The sequence below is a fragment of the Bipolaris maydis genome, assembly GCF_028858645.1.
Source record: "Bipolaris maydis strain C4 unplaced genomic scaffold PSV08scaffold_1, whole genome shotgun sequence".
NCBI classification, from domain to species: domain Eukaryota; kingdom Fungi; phylum Ascomycota; class Dothideomycetes; order Pleosporales; family Pleosporaceae; genus Bipolaris; species Bipolaris maydis.
The window spans coordinates 1,409,868-1,426,593 of NW_027093857.1; the positions used below are offsets into that span (position 1 = coordinate 1,409,868).

At 50.5% G+C, this 16,726-nt stretch overlaps 4 protein-coding genes across 4 annotated transcripts; 3 read left to right on the forward strand and 1 right to left on the reverse strand.

Annotated features, from left to right (window-relative positions):
- Positions 1-79: 79 nt before the first annotated feature.
- PSV08DRAFT_406485 (uncharacterized protein) lies at positions 80-1,722 on the forward strand. The gene is made up of 3 exons (XM_014222706.2): positions 80-275; positions 348-704; positions 793-1,722. The coding sequence occupies exons 1-3, from the start codon at positions 239-241 to the stop codon at positions 1,512-1,514; spliced, it is 1,116 nt and encodes a 371-aa protein (XP_014078181.1). The 5' UTR covers positions 80-238; the 3' UTR covers positions 1,515-1,722.
- Positions 1,723-4,298: 2,576 nt separating this feature from the next.
- Positions 4,299-12,114, forward strand: PSV08DRAFT_367252 (VID27-domain-containing protein; the record flags this gene model as incomplete). The annotated part of the gene is made up of 8 exons (XM_066093123.1): positions 4,299-5,972; positions 6,140-6,212; positions 6,504-6,634; positions 6,891-7,085; positions 7,135-8,946; position 9,197; positions 9,658-11,237; positions 11,290-12,114. 8 exons carry the CDS (start codon positions 4,299-4,301, stop codon positions 12,112-12,114), a joined length of 6,291 nt encoding a protein of 2,096 aa, XP_065949950.1.
- An 810-nt stretch (positions 12,115-12,924) lies between these two features.
- PSV08DRAFT_255627 (cytochrome b5-like heme/steroid binding domain-containing protein) lies at positions 12,925-13,639 on the forward strand. Its single transcript, XM_014222710.1, has 2 exons — positions 12,925-13,230; positions 13,355-13,639. Exons 1-2 carry the CDS (start codon positions 13,054-13,056, stop codon positions 13,430-13,432), a joined length of 255 nt encoding a protein of 84 aa, XP_014078185.1. The 5' UTR covers positions 12,925-13,053; the 3' UTR covers positions 13,433-13,639.
- A 383-nt stretch (positions 13,640-14,022) lies between these two features.
- On the reverse strand, positions 14,023-15,094 carry PSV08DRAFT_397919 (uncharacterized protein). Its single transcript, XM_014222711.1, has one exon. It carries the CDS (start codon positions 15,087-15,089, stop codon positions 14,127-14,129), a length of 963 nt encoding a protein of 320 aa, XP_014078186.1. The 5' UTR covers positions 15,090-15,094; the 3' UTR covers positions 14,023-14,126.
- Between the last annotated feature and the right edge of the window lie 1,632 nt (positions 15,095-16,726).

Genomic DNA, 16,726 nt, shown 5'->3' on the forward strand with positions numbered 1-16,726 from the left:
TTTAGTCGACCCCGCTTCCTTCCCCCCCTTAGCGAAGCAATTCGAGCTGCTCCTTTCCACCGTAGCCAAGCAACTCGAGCTGCTCCCTCCCATACTAGGCAAAGGGCATTTAAGGCGCATTGACACCATGTAAGATGCCCAACGGTCACTGCGATCAGCGCAGTCTACTACATACTCTCTCCTTTTTTTTCTGCTTCTACCAGTCAAGCCATCTATTGCCATCCGAAAGTCGTCCATCATGCCGATTCGAAGCGAGTGGAGCCTTGCACGCGAGGGTACGTGTCATGAAGACATTCAGCTGTTAGAATAAGTAGCCGTTGAAACATATCAATTGACGTGGTGTTTAGGAATCACCCGCGATACCTTGGTCAACCTGCTCAAGCTAACGGCCTTTAATCCTGCACTTACACTGCCAATCTTTTTGCTCGCACGCTACACGCAGCAGGGCAATTCGCTTGCATCCGAGCACTCCAATGCGTTTAAGCATTTGAAGACGCTGCTTGGCCTGGGATTGTTCAATACGGCCAGTACTTGGCTGAGCAACCGCGTCATCAACAACTGGACTAGCGACAAGTATTACTGGGATCGCGAGGTTGTCGTTGTGACTGGTGGTAGTGATGGAATTGGCAAGATTGTCGTGCAGCTGCTTGCTGAGAAGGGGATTAAAATCGCTGTGCTGGATGTCCAGGACTTGACGTATGAAGGTATGTCTGACGTACCGATTAGTTTTCTTCAACTTTAATTGCAAGGAGGAGAAGGAAGAAGGACATGTCATGCTAACAACCTTCTCAGCACCCCCATCCGTCAGCTTCTTCAAATGCGACCTCTCGTCCCCCAAAGCCATTGCAGAAACCGCCTCTGCTATTCGCGCCGCCCTCGGCAACCCGACCGTCCTCATCAACAACGCAGGCGTCGCCCGCGGCAAAAACATCCTCGAATCCACGGAAAAAGACATCAACCTCACCTTCCGCGTCAACTCGATGAGCCACTACTACCTCGTACAGCAATTCCTCCCCCACATGATCAGCACCAACCACGGCATGATCGTCACCGTCGCCTCCCTCGCATCCTACCTCCCCGCGCCCAACATGGTCGACTACTGCTCCTCCAAAGCCGCCGCCCTGACCTTCCACGAGGGCCTCTCCACCGAACTCGTAAACACGTACAAGGCGCCCAAGGTGCGCACCGTGGCCGTGTGCCAGGGCTACACGCGCACCGCGCTCTTCGAGGGCTTCGATCCCACCGGCGCCCTCTACCCGGAGACGGTGGCCGAGTCGATTGTCAAGGCGGTGCTGAGCGGAAAGAGCCAGCATATCGTTCTGCCAGAGAATGTGTGGGGCGTCGTCCCCAAGCTCAGGGGTTTCCCGCTTTGGATCCAGTATGGCATTCGGAAGAGGCTCGGTGGCCTGATGAAGGAGTGGAAGGGCCGCCAGGTTGTGCAGCCGAGTGAGGTGGCCGAGAATGGCCAGGAGAAGAAGGTGGATGAGAGTACGGTGTTTGTGGGTAAGGAATAGAAATGCGTTGGGAGGGGGGTGAGGTTGTATATAACTTGGATTGTTGAGGGGGGGAAGAGGGGGTGTGTGTGGTTTCTTTGGGTCAGGGTTTATCGGGGTGAGGGGGCGGGGTTGCGTTGAGGGGAAAGGGGTTGTTGTATTTGGCCTTTTTTTTTTGGTTGGAATTAGTTTTCGTATCTTTATATCCAATACGCGAAGTCTTTTGAACGTATTTCTTCTTTCATGCTTGATATGAAACTTTAAAAGTGGGAGAGAGAGAGAGGATTGTTTTCTTTTTTTTTTCTCTCTTTTATATCGGTGATTGTGTAGAGTAGTAGATTTAAAGATAATTCGGATAATTATTTATAGTGATAACTTTTCCAGCGTCTTTTTTGACCCTCTGCTTCGTTCCCCCATTTTACCCCTTCCTCTCTCTCTCTCTCTCTTTCTTATCCAAAATGCCAAGTCTTAAAGACTTGAAAAAATTAGTTTCCCTCGGCCGCCAAGTGGTCACGCTTACAAATATAATTACCCTGACGCTTATTTTGTTTTTCCGACAGTGCATAGTTACATACAATATGCCTGTCTCTTTGTCGCTGCTTATGATATTTGTGGATTTTGCTGCGAGTCACAGTTATTTGAAGGGGCGACACGGAAGAATACCAATATAGCTTAGCTCCGCCTATGAACGTTGTCAGACCAATCTTACTTCCTGACAAAAAAAAAGGGGGGGGGGGGTACATGTAAGTTAGGATTGGCCGTCACTCGTCAGTATAGGGCAGTAGGTAGCGCGTAGGGTTGTCTGTTTAGCGGTTTTGTAGCGCGTGACGTTGCCGCAGGGAAAACCAGATTAGAGTTTGAAATCGAAATGACAAAAAGAACTCGGGTTGATTGAAATGGCCATGTATAGACTGCTGCACTTTTGCTAGTGAAAAGCTGTGGGAATCGTTTCCCTTGTCAATTCGACTGCAAGTGGACTGGGGCATCTGCTTGTCGGCTAAACATCTTTTTTCTACGACTCATCTTCGAGTATTTTGTTTCTTTCTATCTCGCTGAGTATCCTTGTAGTACTTGTTGGCTGAGTAGCGAGTGCACTTGCACTTGCAAACAGACCACTTACTTAATCTATGGGATGATAGAAACGATTGCGGTTACTCTGCTATAACGTCTTGCACTGGGGTTTTCGAGCGTAAAACCGTTAATACCAGTTGCAGGTATTATGCAATATGATCTTCGAAGTTGAATAGGGTACAGTGCTTGGGTTAAGCCCATTGCGGGAATCGCCTAAAAGAATACTTATCTTAGGCTATGTATCCGGTGATAAGTTAATGGTATTTCCTCGCACCATTATAGGAGTAGGCTATTTGTTCTTGAGAATTTGGCAGCTTAAAATCTAAAAGCCAGTCTTGTATTGATGGTGGCCAGAAGAACCAATGATGTTATGATATCGCTGCAAATATGTTTTTGCCTCACTGAGCTTTGGGTTTTAACAACATTCAGACCAATTTTTGTAAAAATTTTAACATGGGTGATAATAGAACCTTCGTGTTAATATGGAATAAAAGGTTTACGGCCAGCTGAAGTCTACATCAGAAGGTAGCAATCAGCATAGAGCATAGCTTATTTAACCTGGAAGTATACTCAGATGATTTATGTAGATCAGTAAAATACAGAAAGAAAACAGGTGACATGATTACGTTTCCTCTCATGATTGCGTAGATCCTGGCAGTCCCCTACTAGTGAACGGACCTTCCCCCAACTACGCAGCGCTATCGACAGCCGAGGCCAACGTTCCTAGAAGCAGGAATGAGTTGAAGTAAGTGCTCTAATGCTACAGCTGTGACAAATTTTCAAGTAAAGCCAACATATGTTTCCTTGCTGTTAGATGCCTGCCTCGTGTTCGAGAGTCCATGACAAGCCCCCTTGCGCCACGTAGATCCATCACACTACTCCCTCAAATGCCAACACGAGGCCAAGAAGACATTACCACCAAGCATCGACTATCATCCCTATGCTCATCAGCAGGGCAAACATACAATTATATCACTGTGAAATAACTTGCGAATTTGACATCCAAAGGTCACCCCATCTAAATCGCTATCACAACCATCATGATTCTATCATGGCTCATCTATTTCCTTCTCCAGCACCCCAACCCTAGCACCCCATCGCCTTCCCAAACTACCCCTGAACAACAACTGTCCGCATCTTGAAACCTTTCGAAAATGCCTCACGTTATCATACATATTTGCCAACAAAAAAAAAACTCGTTAAATAAACCGGGCTTCGATAAAAGCAGCCCTCCCTTCCGCTCGGAATTTTCTCGGGAAATCCGCAGCGTGCGTAGTCACCCTCTTGCTATTCCATATTAGGTATAGCGCATGAGCGGATAAGCAGTGCGGCTCGTCGCCTCCGCGGTTAGTGTGAGTGTGAGTGTACACTCTGTCGGAAGCGAACGTATATCTGACGGGGCGATTAGAGGTGCCAAGGCCCGAGAGATATCCGGGTGTTTGGGAACGTGTGAGTGCATGTGTCAATGGCATCGTACGAAGAAGGGTGGAAAGGGTTTTCATTTGCTGATGGAGAAATTGGAAAGAAGTATATATGAAGGGAGGGAGAGCACGAGCGGTTTGGGTTTCTGCATCAGTAGATTTCAAGGTGGTTTTCTAGCCTCTCTTTTTTCGAGCGTCTCAAGTAAGACTGGGAATATATCAACACTTGGATCTTTATCATTCTGGTATCTTTTTCAATCTATAATAACTACTTCGATATAGGACCCTCGAGTGGTCCTCAACTATACCCACCATGGCTGCAGAAGGCATCCGATTCCCAGCATCAAGGGACCTTGCTGATGCTCCCTCGCACTCTCCTTATAACGACAACGATGCTGCCTCCGAAAGCACAACGGTCGAACCACTCCACCGAGCCCCAACAGCCGAAGATCTCGTCAACCTCCCCACACGTATCCTATCCAACAATGCTGCTCTAGAAGAATACACACAAGAAACAGTCTCAGGACAGATAGTGCGAGAAGTGCGATCCAACGCCGGCAAGGTGGAAAAGTACGACTTGGTCACGTTCGTCGTGGACGACAAGGAGAACCCCAAGAACTGGAGCAAGGCGTTCAAGTGGTGGTGCACAATGTGTGTCGCTTTGACATGTTTCGTCGTGGCATTCAACTCTGCTGTTATCACGGCCGATCTTGAGGGCGTGAGTGCTGAGTTTGGAGTCAGTGAGGAAGTGTCTCTTCTCACCATTACGCTTTTTGTCGTGGGATTTGGTGTTGGTCCTATGGCTTTTGCGCCTGCGTCGGAGATCTGGGGGAGGAGACCTGTATACACTGTTACACTCGCAGTTGCCGTCATCTTTACGATTCCTGGTGCCGTCGCAAAGAACATTGGTACTTTGTTGGTCACTCGGTTCATTGCTGGTGTGGCTTTCTCGGCGCCCATGACACTTGTGGGCGGCACATTGGCGGATATGTGGAGGTCAGAAGAGAGAGGTGTACCCATGGCTGTGTTTTCAGCAGCTCCTTTCTGTGGACCGGGGGTTGGCCCCCTAGTTGGTGGCTACCTTGGTGCAGCTGGTGGCTGGCGCTGGCTCTACTGGATCCAGCTCATCCTCAGCGGTATCATATGGATCTTGATCTCATTCACGGTCCCGGAGACGTATGCGCCCAAGATTCTCGCGAATAGGGCAAAGAAGATGCGCAAGGAAACTGGCGACGACAAGTACGTCACAGAACAAGACCTCGATATGCGACCTTTCAGCCAGCGCCTCCAGCTATTCCTCCTGCGGCCATTCCAATTGCTCTTCCGCGAACTCATCGTCTTCTTAATCTCCTTGTACATGTCCGTACTGTATGGCCTTTTGTACATGTTCTTCGTTGCCTACCCCATTGTTTATCAGAAAGGCAAAGGTTGGGGCGCAGGACCGACTGGGCTAATGTTCATTCCACTCATTTGTGGTGTTTTCCTCTCTGCTGCATGCGCGCCCCTCGTCAACAAGCATTACATCAAGCTCTCGGAGAAGTACAACGGTCACCCGCCAGCGGAAGTACGCTTGATTCCCATGATGTGCTCATGCTGGTTTATTCCGATTGGTGTCTTCATCTTCGCTTGGACAAGCTACAAAGACCTTCACTGGGCTGGCCCTGCATTTGGAGGCGGAGCGGTCGGTCTTGGCTTCATCTTCCTTTACAATGCGGCAAACAACTATCTAGTCGATTCGTACCAGCACCAGGCAGCTTCTGCGCTGGCCGCCAAAACATTCTTGCGTAGCTTTTGGGGCGCCGCGGTCGTTCTGTTCACAAATCAGATGTACGACCGCCTTGGAGACCAATGGGCAAGTTCTTTGATCGCTTTCATCGGTCTTGCTTGCTGTGCAATCCCCTTTGTGTTTTACTTTTACGGTGCAAGGATCCGGGCTCACTCGCACTACGCATATAGCGAGGAGGCCGAGAACAAAGATGAGAAGCAGGTTGTGTAAGTGGCGATCAAGAAAGGTGGTGCGGATACGTCACGTGACGACATGATGCATTGTCTGGCGCGAGTAGTGTTTAGCTGTGGGGAATTCCTTTTTCTAAGTTGCATTGCATGGCGTTTGGAGGGATTGTATCGAATATAATCCTCTTTGTATGTATTTAGCATTCAATAATCATCCATACTCAATCGTTGTCTTCGTTCCTGTCTTCGCGTTACGCCCCCCGGCCAAGAGGTGGTAAAACTGTGAGTGAAAATCGACATATTGACTCATAGGTTAGCAAATTCTATAATTTGACGCGTGGATCTTGGAGCGCGGTGATGTCATATGTGAGGGTAATGATGAGGATTGTCGAGGAAGATTTGGGTACGAGCCAGCGACAAATCGCGTGACTGGCTGGGCCGGATGCCAGCCGGCGATCCTGAAGTTACCGGAGTGGGGCTTCAGCGAGCGGAAAGCCCGAGCGAACAACACTCCACCAAGCGCGCCTATCCGGCCCATCTTGACTTTCCACGACTTTCCCCCGAGCTTCGACCATGGACGAACTCAAAGACCAGCACAATCCACATGCGCCAAATGGATTTAGTATGCAAGACACGCCACCACGAGCTGATGTGGATGAGATCTTGAGACGGAAGCGGAAAGCGAGAGAGTACAAGGTACGCTATTCGGATGCGTCGTGTGCAGTGTAGAGTGTAGGAATGGAGCGCATGGAAGAGCGAGAGATATGGAAAAGAGGAGGTCGCGATGGCTGCTAGATGTTAGCACCGGGAGTTGCAAGCAGACGGCCTCTCTGGTTTACCGAATTGGGCTATACGACCCGGCGCATTCTGGCCTGTTAGGAACCACGGCCCCACGGAGATGCGCTGACTCTTGATTCTTCTATAGGCTTGTTATCCGTGTCGACAACGCAAGGTCAAATGCGACCAAAACGTGCCATGCAAGACGTGTGTTGTTCGCGAACATCCTGAACTATGTACCTACCACCCACCCAGCGAGTCGCACCCGCCTGCGAAACGGATAAACCTCGCCGTCGGGCAGAGCAACGGACACGACTTTTCCAACGGCCTGGTTCATATACATGGCGGTACCGTCACACTGCCACGAGAGGTGCGCTTATGAGTACAAAGGGGAATGAGACGCAGACTGACCGTGGCAGGACTGGGAGCGCATTTGTGGCAAGCTGCAGCAGGCTGAGAAGTCGCTCAACGACCTGAAGAACGCTGTAGGCAGTGTCGCAGAAATACCGCCACCCGTGAATGGTTTCTCACCAGGAGATGGATCTGGAAACACACCCTTGGCTGCTGCAGCGCCCATGGACGGCGAACAAAGCCACGTTCGAACGCAAGGGATACACACGCGCAACGACATCACTGGCCAAACAATACACATCGGGCCCAGCTCAGTCCCGGCTCTCGTCATGGCTTTGGGAAGGGGGGACACGCAATGGGCGCCGGGAGTACAGGATTTGTTAGGCAAGAAAAGCATGCTGCCAATATTTGGGCTGGACAACGAGAGTGCTACATATCCGTTTGTCGATCTATGGGGCCTGCCTCACGGATCGATACTACGCGCTCAAGAGCTGGCCAATGCCTTACCGAGCGACTCTGAATGTCTGAGTTTCTTCCGGAGTTATCGCGAAACCGCACACGCAGTCTATCCCGCCGTGGCCGATATTGAAGCCATCGAATCTGATCTCTTACTCTTTCTGATCAACCGCGCAAGTTCACAGGGCAACAATGGGGTAACCGATCAGCAGATCCACGGCAAAGACTTCCACTGGATAGGTCTTGTTTTTGCGATATTGGCATCAGGATGTCAATGTTCCAACCTTACAAGGAGAGAACGGGAGCTGACCTCGCAGGTCTATGTATGCTGCAGCTTCGAGTGCTTACGCTTCACCAACTTTCTGTCACATGCGAACATCGAAAACATACAAACCCTCCTTATTCTTGGAAACGTCATCTCGAACAACATGAATGCCGGGGTCGCTTGGAGTCTGATGGGCTTGACTGTTCGCCTTTCCCAGACACTAGGATTACACCGACAATGCCCACCATCAACACCAGTGCAACAGAAGGTCATTCGGAGCAAGGTGTGGTGGGCACTGCTTTGGCAAGACTCACTACTTTCTGTTTCATACGACAGGGCTTCGTCAACCACTACCATCGACCACACGGTACCAATGAGCCAGCACACGGCGCCAGGCACAAGAACATATGTCGAGAGCATGTATCGCTTGTGCAAAGTAGGTCTCGACATTGTGCGCGAGCGCCAACGACCACAAAACTCGCACGATGCTTTGATGAGGATCACCGAGCATCGGAACGAGCTTCAAGAAATCATGATAGATGCAGCAGACTATCTAAAAGATTCGAGAAGATGCCGGTCTATGCGAGATCAACTGGAGCACTGGGCATTGTATCTCCACATTTCATATGTCACTTCGGAGCTGTGTCGACCAGCCATCAGTCCAGCCACAGCCAATTTTGACCTTTCGAAGACACTGCGCAAGACATGCATCGACAGTCTGACCAATACTGTTGAGGCTTTTCTCGGTCTTCAAAACATGACACCCTTTGCAACACGATCGTGGTCTGCCGTGCACCGCTCTCTCAGCTCAGCCCTTTTGCTTGGAATCCTCGGTGAGCACAATCGTAATGAACGTGCACGGGGTCTTTTGCAGAACGTGATACAAGTCCTCACGGATGTTACCAAGGATGTCGACCCTGCTGAGCTCGCGACGCCTATTACAAGATCTGTCTCGGCGCTTGAGCGGCTGCTCAGTATCACATCAACACACACACGCAAGACCAGCGAGACCGGCTCGCAAGCGTCGCCCACCATGCACGTCTTTACGGCGCACGACATCAACAACGCACTTAGTAACGACAATGACAACATGTTCTCCCAGTCTCCACTGCTTGGTTTGGATCTGGACTCTTCTCCATATGCCCTCATGGAAAGCATTGTATGGGGCGCGCAAAAGTCGCCATGAGAGAACAGGTGCGGGGGGAGGATGTACTGGCAAACAAAGGCGATTCATGATACCCAAATAGGCTTAAAGGCGGCAGCCCGGGACGGAGTGGGCGATGGAAATTGCAACATCCCTGGCTTCTTTTTTGTTTTTTTCTTGTTCCCGTGTTCATGTAACGGCCAAAAAAGCGAGCAAGTATTTTTTGTGTAGTTTTGCAGTAGCGATGGGATAGAGACTATGACAGTGTATCTGTCTAGGAGTGACGGACGGATCGGCGTGCCGAGGACACGAAAGGAATAATTAAAATAGTTGGCACCAGTGCTTTACTGGTTCTATGTACAATGGTGCTTGGCAAAACACATGTCTGTGGTACTTGGCTTGGATGGTGGGGAGTGCTTGCTGCCTGCCGCTAGGCCAGCATGACGTTGCTTAAGCGAGCTATTGCATACCGGACCCTTGCCGTCGTGATGATTGCACGCCTCTGCCTTGTAGCCCGCGCCTGTCGCTTTTTCCTGGATGGGCCTTGACGCGCAGTTTTCCTCGAGTTTACGACCAGCTCAGCTCGTCATCGTATAACCATACCGCGTCCTCGCCATGTTCATGCTCCGAAACCGTGAGTGCCGCTTTGTTTGCTCGTTTCTTGCTCTCACCGGCGCATGCCCCTCCCCCGCCGTTGCTGCGACGACACTAACTTTGTAACACCAGTGGGTAAACTTGTCTTTGGTGATAACTCCAAGGAAACCATCGTCGAAATCCCCCAGGGCCAACTTTATCTTGTTCGACCTCGCTCTGTCAAGGGCTATTCGGAGCTTATCTTCAAAGACGCCGCTGCCACCATCCGCCGCACGGGACAAGAGTTTCAGTACCAGCTCGTTGTCCAGCGCGCATACGAGGAGGGTGAGGAGGATCTACTCGCCGAGGAGGACGAGGACGCAGCTTTAGACGCGCTAGCTGGAGACAAGGACGAGAAGACTTTCCTGCTTGACGAGGACCTCCGATTGCGCGACGACGTACGCTCCACCGGCGAGAAGATCTTTGCCTGGCGTGACCTGAGTGGCGACGTTGACGACCTCTGGGAGTTTGTCTGCGACCCCTCAGTCAAGCCAGAGACTGCTGCCCTCTTTGAGCGTGTTGCCCTGCAGTGCCAGTACGAGAGAAAGTTCAGGCGAAATCACGAACACGCGACTGAAGACGACCTTGCTGCACTCGCCTATTACGAAGAGCCCATTCCTGACGCGAGCCCTCTTGCTAGCCCCACAAGTTCGACCACCTTCGTCCGACCGATCGAACTTCCAACCACCGAAGACCTCTTTCCAAACACTACAAAGGAAAACATGAAGAAAAAGGTTGCTGGCAAGGCCGCTGTTCCAGAGCAGGAAGATGCCACCACTGCTCCACCATCTGCCGCGCAACCGCAGGCCCTCGAAACCTTGGTTGAGGGCGATGCCGAGCTCCACCTCTTTGATTTTCCCTCGGGCATGTTCATTAGACAGGATCCCAAGGTCAATGTGACTGTGACGGAGATCGGCGACTGGAACTACTGGTTACACATTGTTGGCGAGGAGCGCGAGTGGCTTGGACAGCCCATTGTGGAGGATATCAATCCAGTATTCAACTATGAATACAAGTCATTCATCTTCAATCACTATCTGGAAGACGGCTCTGCATACTCATGGCTTCTAAAATTCAACCAACAAGAAGAACTTGAGAACGTACAGCAAGGTGTCATGCAAGCACTTTGGGAGCATTTGAACAAGATGAAATGGGGCAAAGCAAAGGACACCGATCGTGAGTACGTTCTGGAAGCATTCCAGGATTTGACCATGGAGGATGTTCCCGAAGAAGAGGAGGAGGAGGAGGGAGAAGAGGAGGAATATGAGGAAGAAGACGAGGATACCAACGACCAGCGTAGTGAACACTATGATTCAGACGAGTCTGAGGACGACGTCGAGACTCGTCCCAAGGATGGAGATGAGAATTCGCAGTTGGCTGTAGGCTACAAGCATGACAGATCGTTCGTTGTCCGAGGCGATAAGATAGGTGTTTTCAAGCACACTCCCGACAATCAGCTGCAGTTCTCCACCACTATTTCAAACATCAAAACTCCAAAAGGCAAAGCTTTCAATCCCCACAAAGTAATGCTTCATCAACAGGATCGAGATATGATTCTGCAAAACTTGGAGAACCCGAACAACCTCTACCGGATGGATCTTGAGACCGGTACTGTTGTGGACGAATGGAAGGTGCATGACGACATTCCGGTCAAGGTCTTTGCACCAGAAAACGTACGTAAAATTATGATATTCAGAAGCTGCATCGCGAACTAACGGCTCATAGAAATTCGCTCAAATGAGTGGCGAGCAAACCTTCCTGGGTCTTTCCGGCAACGCCCTCTACCGTGTAGACCCTCGCTTGGCTGGCAACAAGCTTGTTGATGACCAGCTAAAACAATACGCCACCAAAAATGCGTTCTCTGCGGCTGCTACTACCGCCAAGGGTCACATTGCTGTAGCGTCCGAGAAAGGAGATATCCGCCTGTTCGACAGGCTTGGTATCAACGCAAAGACTCTTATCCCCGCGTTGGGAGATCCAATTATTGGTATGGATGTCTCTGCAGACGGTCGTTGGGTACTCGCTACTACACGAACCTACCTTCTTCTAATCGATGCGCTTCAAAAAGGCGGCAAGAACGACGGAAAACTTGGGTTCGAAAAGTCATTCGCTAAAGACGATAAACCACAACCCCGTCGTCTCGCACTCACACCAGCACACGTTGCCCAATTCCAACACGAAACCAAACTTCCGATCTCCTTCACTACTGCACGCTTCAACACGGGCCTTGATGAAAAAGAAACCACCATCATCACGGCTACTGGTCCCTTTATCGTTACCTGGAGCCTCAAAAAGGTTCTTGCTAATCGCAAGGATCCGTACAGCATCAAGCGCTACTCTGAAGAGGTCAAGGCTGACAACTTCAAGTTCGGCTCCGATAAGAATTTGATCGTTGCACTACCAAATGAGGTTGATATGGTTGCGAAGAGGGCACTGCAGCGACCAACGAGAGAGAGTATCGCAACAGCGAGTCGCGTTGGAGCTGCAAGGAGGAGTGGAGTGCGAGGAAGCTACCTCGGTCGAAATGATATTGTCAACAGTCCTTATTAAGTTCTGTGACAGGGTGCTAGGTATATCAACTTCCGCGGAAGAGATTGGGAATGGTGTTGGTGAGGATTCCCACCAGCATAGGCCGTGGGTGTTGGCGTTGTGTTACTTTTCCTTATTCCCTGTTTCTAAGCCATGCGGAAATGCGCTGCTGATAAACTGGGCTACGTAGCGATTCCTTTCCCCTCACAAAGATATTGGTGTAAGGCCTATGAGAGACGATATAGTGATTCCCGCATCCGACCCATACCTCCATTGTCCCTCTAATGGACAAAAATGAGACCAATAAAGTTTTCGAAATGGACATGCTCTTTGCTCTTGCCTCACCACGATAGATAGGAAGATAAGCTGTTTAGATAAACATGCAGCAGGGATACCAGGGGGAATGACGTGCTTGCCCAGCGTAACCTCACCTGTTCCTTTTGTCACACGTTGCACCATCGCCCCCCGTGTTTAAAAACCAAGATGCCGCAAAAATGGCACAACATAACGTTACAGGAAAGCCCAATACAGTAGTTTAGCCCAAACCAATCACAACAGCCACAAAATAGCTTACTCGTCGACTCCGGGGAGTCTTGGCGGATACCTCGATTCAACCTCGGCACATCGACAAAACATCTCCACATCATACCGCCCCAGTTTCCCTCGCTCCCACCCCCGAACCTCGCTCCATAAGACGTCAACCCCGGGCCTATTTCTTTTCCCGTCCCTTCTTCACTGCCCTCACGAAACACGCGCGCACACAACCACGCACCCACACACACATACATATATATATACATACGCGTACATACGTACCCGGCTTTATCAGTGCCTACTACTACTACTACTACATATAATCCCTAATCTCACCCTCGCAACCGATTTAACCCGAGACGTAACACTCACACACATACATACGCCGCGTGCGCATTACACACACACACGACACAAACATTCACCATGTCGGAATCCCTGACCGCGAAGCAAGTCGCCGAGCACAACACGGTGGAGACGGGCTTGTACATTATCATCGATGGCGATGTGTACAAGATGGATAGTTTTGTCGACGAGCATCCTGGTGGCTCCAAGATTCTGAAGAGGGTGGGTGGTAAGGATGCTAGTAAGCAGTTTTGGAAGGTATGTGTCTTTTTTTTTTTTTTATCTTTTTGAGAAGGGGAGGGGGGGGAGTTTATGCGCGCTTTTTGTTTTTCGGTTTATGGGGGGCTGGGTGTGGAAAGCTAACGTGTTTATGCGATGATAGTACCATAATGAGCATGTGCTCAAGAAGTATGCGCCTAAGCTTAAGATTGGGAGTGTGAAGGAGGAGGCTAAGTTGTAAGTTGTAGTAGATGTGCAATATGAGATTTTGAGAGTTTATTTTTTTCGTACTACGTACGCCTTTTTCTTCTTCTTCTTTTTTTTTGGGCTTTGTCGCTGAGGTTGTTGTGTACACGCATCATGATCTGGTTGATGTAGAGCGAAATTAACACTATGCATACTTGATGAAATGATCAATACTAACTACAAATTACAAAAACTTCGGTCCTCATCTTCTAGCTTCTAGGTAACGCAACCGTGGTATAATGCTTTCTTCCTTCCCCCCCCTTTCTCTCGTTCATTCTTTCTCTGCCACCGCTAATAATGGATGAAAAAAAAAGAGACTTTGCACGCAAAACATATAAATGCCGTGGGTATCGTGATATGAGAAAAGAAAAGAAGTAAAATGGAAATCCCCGAACAACCAAAAAACCCCCCCAAAAAAAAGAACTGACCCGGAAAAGGGAACCAAAACAAAAGATACGCCTTTGCTATCTCGATTTGCAGCGATTAGCGGAAAAGGAGAAGAAAACAGGGGGAAGGGGATAGTAATGTTAACGCCGAGCAAACTCCTTCATTGCTGCGTTAAAAAAAAAGAGAGAGAGCGAGATATAGCAGATAATAGCGCACTGTAGGAATCCGAAGAAAAAGGCGCCATAGTGCCTTTCCCTGCATCGTCATCATTGTCGTAATCCGCTTCAGCACACCAAAAGAGGCTAAAAGCACGTCCACCTCTTCCTGATGCCTGGTCTTGACGCAGGCCTCGGGACCGGGCTAGTCCTAGGTCTCGCGCCTTGGTGTTGCTTCTCCTTGATGGCTTGTAGATCAAAGTCGGCTTCTTTGCCATCGTCTTCCTCGTACTCGTCGTTGCTAATGCGATAGCGCCGCACAGACCCAGCATCTTCATCTGTCTTGCTGTAGAATTTTTCCTGGGGGCCAGACACGCATCGAGGCGTTATTCTGCGCAAGAAACCGCGGAGGCCGCTGTTTGCCTTGTCGATTCTTTGGTACTCGCGTTGGCGCGTGCAAGGGGATGTCCAGTGCATAGTCGTGTTTGTTTTTTTGGCAGCAGCGCTGGTGGCGTCGTCATTGAGAGGGGTGGGCTCGGTGGTGGGGCGGGTGTGATGCGCGTCGGATTCTTGGACGACGCGCAGAGTGTCGGTGCTGAAGCGCGTGGTGCTGGTGTTGCTGGGGAAGCCAAACGCGTCGCCATGGGAGAGTGTGGGTGAGGGAAGACCAGAGTGGGATTGATAAGAGGGATTGGAGAAGATGCTGCAGCTGCGGAAGTGGAGGGCCAGTACGTCGTCGATGTCGGCTGTGGGTGGGGTTTGGAAGCTTTTAACGCGGTAGTGGCGCGCTGGTCGTGAAGGGTCGACTATGGTGCAAGACGTACGCCTGGACGAGGGTTTTGAGCCATGACCGCGGCTTTTGGATCGGTTGGTTGAGTTCTCGGATGAGGTTGTGGATTGCTGGCGTAGAGGTCTTGAGCGCTGCTCTGATACGGGTCGACGGGTTTCCATATTCGCGACTTGGACAGAAGACGAGGTTGACTCGAGAGCCGATTTCTTAGACTTCCGTTGGTGGATAGATGTCGTGTTGCTCCTGTGAAGCAGCACTGGTTTTTCGCTGGCCATGTTTGAATGTTGAGATCCAGCGAATCCACTATCTATTCGGTCCATTGTCGATCCATGTAAGAGGACGGTTCAGAAGCAGCAAGAAAAAAAGGGCCGTGACGTAGACGTCCGATATATTGAACGTTAAGATGCCGTTAATATCGACTTAGTCGTTGATAATTTCGGATACTCGTCTGCTTTGGTAGTTAGTATCCAAATCAGGCAAGTTCTGTGCTCAAGGGGTAAGACGCCCATACCAGCAGCCAGTGCCAACACGAGATGTGAAACAGATAGAATATTGTAACGGCGCAAACGGACGAAAAACCTCACTCATAGACAGGCGCGGGAGAGAGTAAAAAAGAGAGAAGTAGAGACGCAGAGCAGAAGAGAAGAGGCCGAAGTCGCAACGAGGATATGCGAACACCAAGTAGTTTGTTTGGGGGCCCAGTCAAGTGACGCAGTAGTATGCGAGACTCGCCTGGAAACTATTGGAATCAACCGACACGATCAGGTAGACAGGCGAGGCGGCTACGGCTAAGTATATAGAGAAGCGGCTCCGGAGGACCAAAACGTAAACGTGAGTCGTTGGTTGGTTGGTTGGTCCAGACCGTACCTAGTAGGATGCAGCGCGACCGAACGGTCTTGCAACAAAGCGTTTTCCGCGGCTGCTGAGCCGAGCGCGTGGGCGGGCTGTAGCGAGGAAAAAAAAAAGGTCCCAGTTCACCGCCTCACAAGATTGGTTTTGTCGTGCGTGGGGACAAGGTATTTGAAAGCAGACTTAGTGGAGCGATATGAGAAATAAAACTGGGGGAGGGGATTTGTGGTTAGCTTCCGTGCGTCGTGAGACAAAGCATGACGGGTGCACTAAATATGCCACAGATGAGGTCGCACGCAATCGTAGAAGGAGAGTTTAAACAAAGCGAGTGTCTCTCTTTCGGCAAGTAGGGTGACGATGCCATTGTGCTTGACATGTGAAAACGTATGTGTGAGTGGGTGGGAGGGCAGATAACGACAACGAGGCGGATTCATAGGCTGGCTGTGGCTGGCCTTGTGACAGGTTGGGGTAAGGGATGTGCGGTCCCAAGGGATATCAAGTGGCAAGGAGCAGCAGCCTCGTGTACTGACTAGAGCCACACTAGATAGGCCGGCTGGAAGTCTGCATGGACGGCGGGAAGGACCGAATCAATCAAGAGAGCGACACACCAGTCATCGCGAGGCCAAGATGCACGCACACGCGCCCGACTCAGCAACTTACCTGGCGCGGACAACGTTGATGGGTGAAGGGCAAGGCTACCGGTAGTAGTGTTACGCATGGCACACGCGTAGTCGACGGTGGAGGGGGGGAGTAAGGAAGGGAGGGAGGGGCCGTAAGGGTCGCGACACAAGGACCAAATCCCACACTGGCGGGACGGCGTTTGCATGTGTGCAGTGCATGGGCCTAAAGATATACTTACATCTGTACCTTTTTTTCCCCCTTCCCTGCTTAAGATTTGCCGCCAGGTGGCTGTCAAGCGCATGGAAACGCGGCCCGCCGTCTTACTGCTTACAGGCCCCTCTCCGCTGCACCCAGGCGTGTAAAAAATAGCCAAGGGGAAAACGAGAAGGAGAGGGCGCCAACAGGGCCCCCGCCAATACTTACAGCAGACCTGGCGCAGGGACTGGCGCCAATGATCATGTCATGCGGCGTAGCATACCAGCATCCA